The sequence below is a fragment of the Pygoscelis adeliae genome, unplaced genomic scaffold (genome assembly GCF_000699105.1).
Source record: "Pygoscelis adeliae isolate BGI_AS28 unplaced genomic scaffold, ASM69910v1 Scaffold485, whole genome shotgun sequence".
NCBI classification, from domain to species: Eukaryota; Metazoa; Chordata; class Aves; order Sphenisciformes; family Spheniscidae; genus Pygoscelis; species Pygoscelis adeliae.
In genome coordinates this window covers 363,258-372,210 of record NW_008824803.1, presented here as the reverse complement: position 1 = coordinate 372,210, position 8,953 = coordinate 363,258, and the positions used below count along the sequence as shown (strand labels likewise).

The window sequence follows — 8,953 nt, the reverse complement described above, 5'->3', positions numbered from 1 at the left end:
TTTACTGGGCCACCAGCAAAGCTGCAGAGCACTTTGAGGGGTATGGAGAGCTAGCTGGCTGCACGTGGCTCTGTATTTATGCTAGAAATGATAGCTAAAATAATTTATTTTAGTGCTACTGCTGCATGGAGGTAGCAGTCCATCACAGACAGGGAGTTGAACTAGGTGGGAAGAGATACCCAGGGAGTAGTGCTCTCACTTAAAATCCAAATAAGGAAGGAGTTTATGTAATCAGTGCTCTTCCAGGATAGATACGTTGCATTTTTGTGAGCCGATTTAAATTCCTAGCTCTGTGTTTGTTTCCCATGCATGTAAATAGGGGTCAACCTCTGCAGGAAGGAAGGAGAACTGGGGCCAAGATGGCGTAAAAAAAATCTTGTGAGGAGATCACAGTGTACCTGTCAGGGACCAGAGACATCCTGTGAATGCGTGTAAGGTAAATGGACTGACTCAAACCAGACTGGCCGTCCCAAGCAGGATCTGGCCCAGGCAGTGGCAGGCAGAAATGAGTTAATAGCATAAAAACTGAATGACCAGCAGCCAACAGGAGCTTGGCACTGGGATGAGTCAAATGCTCGGTTTCAGGAAATGCAGTGAAATCAGCAGTCTGCATATTTGAGGGCAAGATTAAAGCTGCTTGGGATTGACCTAACTATGCTAACCGTGCAGTTGCTGGCAAAGCTCTGCTGATCTCAGTGGGTGTGAGATTAGGCTAGTGCTTCCCAAATTGCTCTTCTGCTCTCCGTCAGCTGGCCTGTTCAGCCAGCGAATTGCACTGCACCAGAGCCCGTCAGGATGTGTAAGAGGTGAGGGAAAGAATAGCTGTACTTCTTCCCTTCCTCCCCCAAGAGATAATGGGAAAGAAGTATTTTTACATATGCTATGCAAAATGCAATCAAGTTGCACATCCAGTTTCCCCCCACCGAGGAGCCTGGGGTGGCAAGAAGCTTTTTGCCCCCTCTGATGTGCCAGAATAGAGAGGCTACAAATGCTGCCTCATCCTCCTTCCTTGTCCTCTTCGCATCTTGGTTATTTCTGAAATGCCAATGTTTCCCGGGCTGGGGTTGGGTAGGAAGGGGCAGGGGAAACTGAGTGATTGCAGCTCTTATGAAGGTTGAAAGGGTGCACGTACAGGCAGGAACAGCAATTGAGGAGGTGCCAGCACGTTTTATGAAAGCTGGCCTCTCTGATGTGCTGCGCTGACATGGATGATGGACATGTCAATAGGACCAACGCAGTTAGGTACCAGCTAGAGACTGGAGTGCGGGATGTATCCACGATACTCAGGGGCAAAGCTGGCAATAAAAACAGCCAAGAGACTGTCAAAGGCAAGAGGGCATCTCACACAGGTGGTTGTGCTGGTTGGGCTGGGTCCAGGCTGCTCCTTGCAAGGGCTGGTCTGCTGCCCAAAGAGGGAGAACAGAGGAGCTGCAGAAGCAGCTGTGATGACACCGAGCTGGGAAAGGCAGCTCGATTAGTTCCTGGTGGTACCTAAGTTATGCCAAGATCCTCCCAGAGCAAAGGCACCAGGATGCAGAGTGCTCTGGGAAGGGCTGCATGGTGATGCAGGGATGCAGGACAATAGTGGAGATGAAACTTCTGGTGGCATTGGATGGCTCTGAAGGTGACAGCCAAGCCTCTGGTGCTTGGCAGCCTGGCTTCATGCTCTGGCTGCTTAGATGATAGGGACTTGTACGGTTACACACACAAATAAATCAGGTAGGAGTTACAGATTCATCACATGGAAAGAAATCATTTACATGCAAACCTTGTAGGGCCTAGCAGTGCTAGGAGAGGGAGTATGGAAACAGAGATTGTGAGATAACCTCTGAATATATTTCTGGATGAATACATCCAGAAAGCCTTCCTACCACCCACCATGTGAAACTAATCCACAAGATATATAGTAAACTGCAATGGCAGAGTAACAGGAGTGACAGCAACAGCCTTATCTTCTCAACTGAAGATCTCAACCTACCTATGTGATGGCATATCCACATCCATATGGCTCGCACTTTCTCCAGATCAGTCCGGGCTTGTTTAAGCAGGGTTTTAACAAGTTCCTCTATGCTGTTCTTGACGTTTACCTGTTTGTGAGGAGGAAGCATTGCAAGATCGTGGTGAAGAAATTGCTATGGTAGATCTCCCTTCCTCCCTACTCCCTTGTTCTTCTAAAGCTAGTGAGACCCCACCTGCCACGAGACTGCTCTAACTCAAGCTTCATTAAAAATAGAAATACAAAGCCATGTTTCAAGCAAGAAGTATTTTTTGTCATAGTTTCTGTCCTAGAGTGGGATCTCTGTTCGCAGGGAAATGGTTTTTCACTTGTTTGGGAGATTTTGCCCCGATAGCTCAGACTAAGCTGGTGTTAGTGCTGGTAGCTAGGTTTCAAGGAACGTCCCCGCAGGGGAGCCGGGAGGAGGACAGAGGCAAAAGCAAGACTTACTTTTAATGCATAGGCATCCAGCTTCTCAAATTGCTGCAGATCTACTGGCATGGATTTCAAAGAGGATTTGTCCCATGGATATGCTGGGAAGAAACAAGTTCTCATTGTCTCGGGAAGGGAGGGGGTATTTTTCCTGGCTGTACGCTTGAACAAGGGGACACAGCAGAGCTCCTGCCTGACCTGTGGAGGCATCCATCAGCAGGTGCTCAGGGAGCAGAGGACACGAGGGCACTTGCAGAAGGTCCCTGCCAGCTGCATGGAAAGCAGGAGCCATCCTGTCTAGTCTAGTCTAAATTGGGCAATGCTGGGGTGGGAGGTGCCCCTGCATCTTTGGCACTGTATAACAGCATAGAAAATCCCAGGATGTTATATGGAGGTGCACAAGATATAAAGCAGGAGTATCAGGGAAAATCCGTGCTGTGGAAACCCTGGCAAAAACGTGACTTTTTTAAAAACTCAGCAAAGAGCTGCATTTCTTCAGTAGTTTTGCTGAAAGCGATGACTATTTTGCATGGTAAAGGGCCACGATTCTGCATGAATTCAAGCGTATGAGAAATGTTACGTGGGGAGAAGTTGGACTGAAACTGGTGTGCCTGCCCCTCTGCATCTTTGCAGGCTCTAGGCTCCCGGTTCTACTCAGTGTGAATAAAGGGTTAATAATTTGCCCTAATTAATTAGATAACTTATTTTTTAACAGCCTCTGAATGAGCTGACACTGTTCTCCCTCATCAGTGAGCCACCCGAGTGATCCAGCTATAGCTTAGTGCACAGACGTATCGGATGGACGTCTCCCCCAAACTGCCGTCTGCTCAGCACTCCCTTTTCTTCTGGGCTGGTGAGAGAAGAATTGAGCTCTACAGCAATTTCTCCCCCTGTCATGTGCTGTCAAAGCCCTTCAGGGCTAAAGAGATTCTCCTAGCTATCTCTGTAGGATTGTTATTTCTCTGGAAAAGAGGATTTAAAAGAGATCACAAAGAGAAAATGCTGTTGCGTGAATCCCGAGTGCTGGGAGAGGTGAATAATGGTGCTGTAGAGCTGCTGTTTGCCTGGAGAGAGGTGACAAGGAGAAGTGAATTGCCTTGGGCTGCGTGTGGGGGGACAGAGGCTTTGGCTGGTTGCACACTGCTTTATTCTAGACCCTTGCTAAGCAAGTGGGATGCCACTCTGCTGCCTGCTCAGTGGGTGCCGGTGGGAGCAGGATGCACCAGAGGCTCCGAGAGCATCCTATCCTAGCTGAGAAGCCAGCAGTGCTTCTGAAATCTATATTCATCACCTGCTTCCTCTCCATCTCCCCAAAATGGGGCTCTGGCCCCTTTGCTGCCAGGTCCAACCCACTGGGGAGGCGGCCAGAAGATCTATTCCTGACTTGCAAAGGTGTTTTGTTAACGTGAGCCCTGCTCTTCTTGGAAACCTCTGCCCCCGTCCCGGTGACGGTGCAGCCTGCCAGGCGGAATGCAGGCGCATCCCTGTGCCGGGCAGGTGCCCGTCTGCCAAAATCAGTGTGTAGGCACATGGCATCTGTTTCTTTAACAGGCTTGTTTATTTATCTCTGTTTTCCCTGAAAAGGGCTATTATGCTGACCTAAAGAGAGATAAAGCAGATTGATGCGTTTAAAGGTTCCCACTCTCTACAGCTCTGAAAATTACTTTTTGCCTTTTGGGAACAGGATTTTTTTTTTAAAATTGGTTATCAGTTTTTTGTCTTTGTCAGGTTATAGCTGCAAGGGCTCCCCGCAGATGTGGGATCCGCAGTAATTCATGTAGCCCTGTGCAGTTAGGAAGTGTGCATCGTGCCTGTTTGCAGAGTAGCCTTCCTCAGGTGCGGAGCCTTGGGAAGGTCTCAGGCATGTGTGACATTCCCAAAGCCATCCCCATCTGCCAACCTGATGAACAGGGGGCTGGGAAGCTGAACGCTACTCGTGGTAATAGAAATTAAATCCCTTGTCTGTCTTCCCACTTCAGTCTAGGCTTGCAGCAGGGTAAGCCCTGTTTCTAGGACTGAAGGGCTTCCTATCTGGGGCTGCCCTGCGTTGTGCCCCACCATGCCACTGGCGTGGGACAAGGGGACAGCTGATATTTACTGTGCAGGTCTTTTCCTCCTGGCGGCCGTGGGGCTTCGGTCCTCTGGAAACCTAGAAAATTGGGGAAGGGAGCGTGAGGTGAGCAGTTGTTGGCAGGAGAAAAAAGACAAATGGAAATAAATTATTCTGGGGAGCAGGACTGGGTGGAAAAAGTTGAAATTGAGGTTTTTCTTTGCCCATTCCCTAGCATTTGGGCATGGATGTCAACACCCTGCAGAGAATGGGTGCCGAGGGGAGAGGGATGAAGCAAGCTGCCTGGACCACCACTGCACCCTGCATCCCCTCCCTGCTGTCCGGAGGCTCTGCAGAGGCCACATTCCCTGGTAGTCAGACATCTCCTGTTCTAGCCTGAGGGTTGGGGACGTCTAACCCCTGCACACCACCCAGCCAAATCCCCCAGGCATAAAGAAGGCAGAGCTGAGCTCCAGAGCTGTTAGATGATAACCCTGCAGAGCGCTCTGCAGCAGCTGGAAGATTTCTGAGGGACGCTGTGGCCCCCAGACTGTCACCACCCACCTTACCCCAGAGCCTGTGGAGGAGGAGACTCCCCTTGCCCCAGGAGCAGGAGGATTTTGCTCCTCAAGGTGCTGGCAGGGTCCAGCAGCATCTGCCTGGCAGGGAAAGCAGGCATAGGGGTTGGCATCCTCTCAAGACCCTCGAGCCCCCCTGGGGAGAAGGGAGCCTGTCTCCTCCTGGGAGCAACCTGCTGGGCAAGGGCTAGCTTGGAGACATGCGCCGTGACAGAGCAGAGCCTCACCTTTGTTGTCCTGGCCTCTCAGGCTGGGCAGCCTCCGGGGACCTGCAACAACCCTGGCATGGTTAGTGCAATCATCGCAACCCCTACCCTGGCTCGAGGGATGCAACATCTCCTTGAGCTCCCAGAGGGCTTCTTGCCCTCCCTACTTCTGCACAGGGAAAGATGCGGCCCCTTCTCTCTCCCACCCTTGACCCACTCTGCCAGGATTCAAAGCCCGGGCTGTACCTTTTCCAAAGGAGAGTTTCTTGAAGAGTTGTGGGGTGGTATCCTTGGGATGAATCTCCACTGTCACTTGGGTTCCTGCAACAAATGATGACAAACTCCCTAAGAAAGGGAAAACTAAGCAGGATGCAGAGGAAAAGGGCAGGATTGTCTGCCAAGGCATTGCTAAAACCAGTTCTTAACTTTAGCAAAAGAAGTGTCAGCTCTGGCCATTGCGAAGGTGCCAAAGTGCTTGGCTTTCCTGGCAAAACAAAGCACCCTTAAGGTAAACTGTACGGCCAGAAAGCTTCTGGTCACCTCCGGTGTGATTTGTAATTCTCAAAAAAACCCCCCAAAACCCCCAGCCCGTTATAACCGAACAGGTGATAAAGCGGATCATAAATAAAGCAGAGGTCCTCAGCGAGGATTATGTGGCAGCTTAAAAAAAAAGGTTTATCACCATATTAAATAGCTCTTGATGGAGATACGGTAAGAAGAGAATCAATTTCTTTCATTGATTTTTCTTGGAAACAAACAGAAAAAGGCTCAGAGCTATGAAAATGGTTTGACTTGTGATATTAAAATCTTTGGCAGAGGCTGTTGCCTGTAAAAGGCAGCGTCCTGGCAGTGCCGGCTGCGGTCCAGGCATCCCGTGGGACTTGCGCTCTGCGCGCCATGATGCTCCAGAACAACCTCAGATGGAAATCTGGGGGTCTTGTGTTTAAAGTTTTATAGACGGAAGTACAAGGAAAAAAGTTGGGGAGTGTCTTATAAGAATTACCTGAACTTTCTGAAAGAGACTGCATTTTTTTTTTGGCAAGTATTTCAGAAGGTTTTGCAACCACCAAGGTTCCCTGGAGGACCTCGGCACGCTCGTGGGCTCCCCATTTTGGATCAGACAGAGGTTACTTTGGAGACTGAAGGTCAAGATGTTAATGCACCTTGGGGCTGCCATCCAATCGCACATGCTACTTCCTACAGTTTTATTGAGAGTCTCATGACATTTGGGGTTTTCCTTGAAAGCCAGCTCTTGGAACCAGCTAATTAGGCAGGAATCTGCACTTTCATCAAAGAATAAGTTTTTCCTCAGAATTTAACTTTAGAAAGAAGTTTTTTTTTATCTCCTGTGATTATGCAGAAAAGTTTGATGTCTTTTAAAGCCCCAAAAGCAGAAAGCAAGAAAAACTGTAAAACCTGTAAAAAACCCTTTTAAATCCTAGAGTTTTACTCCAATTCTGGGATGCTTGCATACATCAGGGTGTCAAGACTAGAGCTGGTTGGTGTATCTTGTCAGTTCATTCAAAGATAAAATTAAGTTGTTTCTCAAAGACATGTCTTTGTGCAAACAGTATCATTTTCTTACGATTTTTATATTTTCAGGGGTCCTTTTTTATTTCTCAAGATTATCTTTGTCTTTGGGGTTTTGTGAGTTTTCTTGCCAACTTCCACTTTCTTGGTTTTCCCCCATAAATTAAAATTCTTTGTTTTCAAGAAACAAATTTAACAACAAGGAATGCCTTCTTCCAGTAAGTTTAAAAGGCATTTAACAAATGAAAAAATGTAATTCCACAGAAATTTTTCAAAGTCCTACAACCATTGCTTTAAAAACTAATGGTATGAAATGGTTACTGATGTTTTTATGATTTTTTTTTTTACTATTCCCAATCAATACATCCTTCATAAAGAAACACTTGCATTTCTCCTCATTCTCTGTGGCCAGACGTGTCCTTGGCCAGTGAGTGCTTTGGGGTGCAGCTGGCCCAGCACTGCCCCTGCTCTAGTGCAGGGATGGCTCCTTGCAAAGATCCACCCTATGATAGGAATTCTGCAACCAGCTGTCTTAAGCTAAAGTTCTGCCAATATTATTTCTTCCAGCCCTTGTACCCTTCCATCAGCACCGGAATATCTGTCATTGGCAGGAGTATGTTGTTATCATGCTTTCTGATTACATCTATGCTATGTCCTGGTGGTCAGGGGGATGGTGGGAACTGAGGTGCTCCAGGACCCACCTCCACACATCCATGCTGAAAGACCCAAGGATTCTCCAGGCTCCCCTGGGATTTTTAATTCTTCATGCTCAAGATCACAAAATGGTCAGGGTGGGGCTTTTTTGCTTTTTTGGTGTGTTCTGAGGTTATTTTATTACAAAAAAAGCTTGAGTGGGAGCTCACTGAAGTCCTGTTCTGAAAAACCATTATCCCTTGGGTTGCCACTTACCTTTGTTAGAGTAAGAAGTAACGGCTTGTGACTGCTTGCAGGGCTCCCTGGAGACTCGCCGGCCTGGTGGCGAAGAAAACCATCTTAGTGCCTTGAAGAGAGCAGAGGTGCCCAGCATGGAGGTGGACTAAATCTGTGCCTTTGCTCAGCCGCGAAGTAAGTAACAACACAAGAAGCCCGACGCTGTTTTCCGGCTTCGAAGCCAAATTGCTCGTGGTCCAGGGGCACCTTGGCCCCACTCCAGAGGGATGCTCCAGCCTGGGGAAGGGCTGGAGTGGGCGCTGCCACTCGGGGGTTAGGGTGCTTGGACCAGCGGGTGCGTGTTTGGAGAGGTGGGTTGGGAGGGAAGAGCAGTGTGGGGAGCTTGCAGGTGATGCGGTCCCTGAGTGGGAGCATGGTGCGCTTCTCAGCATCTCATCCTCATCTTCATCTCTCCCTTCCGTGCTCTGGGAGCCCCTGACCATCTCAGTGATGCCAAGCCCCAGGGTCCTTGGGGCAGAGGGAGGTGAGTGGAGCACCTTGCATGCCCAGAGAATTGTAGGCAGCATAAATCCACTCCCCGAGGCTGCACTCACAGTTAGCCAGGGCGGTCAGCAAATGCCAGATGACACTGAGCCATAGCTCCCCGCACGGCTTTGGATGCTCGAGCCTTGCTGGAGGCAGGGTGGATGTTGGCCAGGACGCCAGGGCGATCCCTCACTCTTTTCCAAAGCGTCATGGGATCACTGTCCTGCCAGCCACCAGAGACCAGCACAAGGAACCTGGTTTTTACGGCTCGTCCTGAAGGCCAGATACCATTCGTACCTCGTGGCTGTGACAAGGATCAGGCCCGTGAATGATGGGATTTTGTGGCGCAGCATGGGGCCGCAGCCTATTTACCTCAGTGGGGTTGGGGTGAGGGTTATGTAATACAGTTTGTAAATATTGCGGCGGCACCAGCTGCTCGGTGGTGTCAGAGGCTTCACCAAGATGCTAACATGGCTGATTAAAGGGGAAATTATTAACCTCTGCTGTGCTAGAGGAGTGAGAGCTCTGCCTGTTTCTCTGGTGTCTGAATTCCTTAGTAATCCTCACGAGGATTTAAATTGTGCCTAAGGCAGAGCTGCAAGGAAAGGTTTCTCATATGCATACTAAATACTCCTGCCATTAGTTCGGGGTGGTGAATGATCGATACCGTCCTCTCACTCCTAATGGAGGCTCTGACTTGTCTCTGCAGCTCTGGTTGCAGACCCTCTTGAGCATGACGGAAGAG

General features: G+C 49.1%; 1 protein-coding gene across 1 annotated transcript in view; it reads right to left on the bottom strand.

Moving 5' to 3' along the window:
* KY (kyphoscoliosis peptidase) overlaps window positions 1-8,953 on the bottom strand; it is a 21,574-nt gene that overhangs the window by 10,109 nt on the left and 2,512 nt on the right. The window contains exons 3-8 of the mRNA XM_009323983.1: window positions 7,702-7,764; window positions 5,509-5,583; window positions 5,284-5,325; window positions 4,527-4,577; window positions 2,447-2,529; window positions 1,979-2,087 (exon numbers count right to left, since the gene is read on the bottom strand). Of these exons, the coding sequence (XP_009322258.1) occupies window positions 1,979-2,087; window positions 2,447-2,529; window positions 4,527-4,577; window positions 5,284-5,325; window positions 5,509-5,583; window positions 7,702-7,764 (423 nt within the window). The remainder of the gene's footprint in view (window positions 1-1,978; window positions 2,088-2,446; window positions 2,530-4,526; window positions 4,578-5,283; window positions 5,326-5,508; window positions 5,584-7,701; window positions 7,765-8,953) is intronic.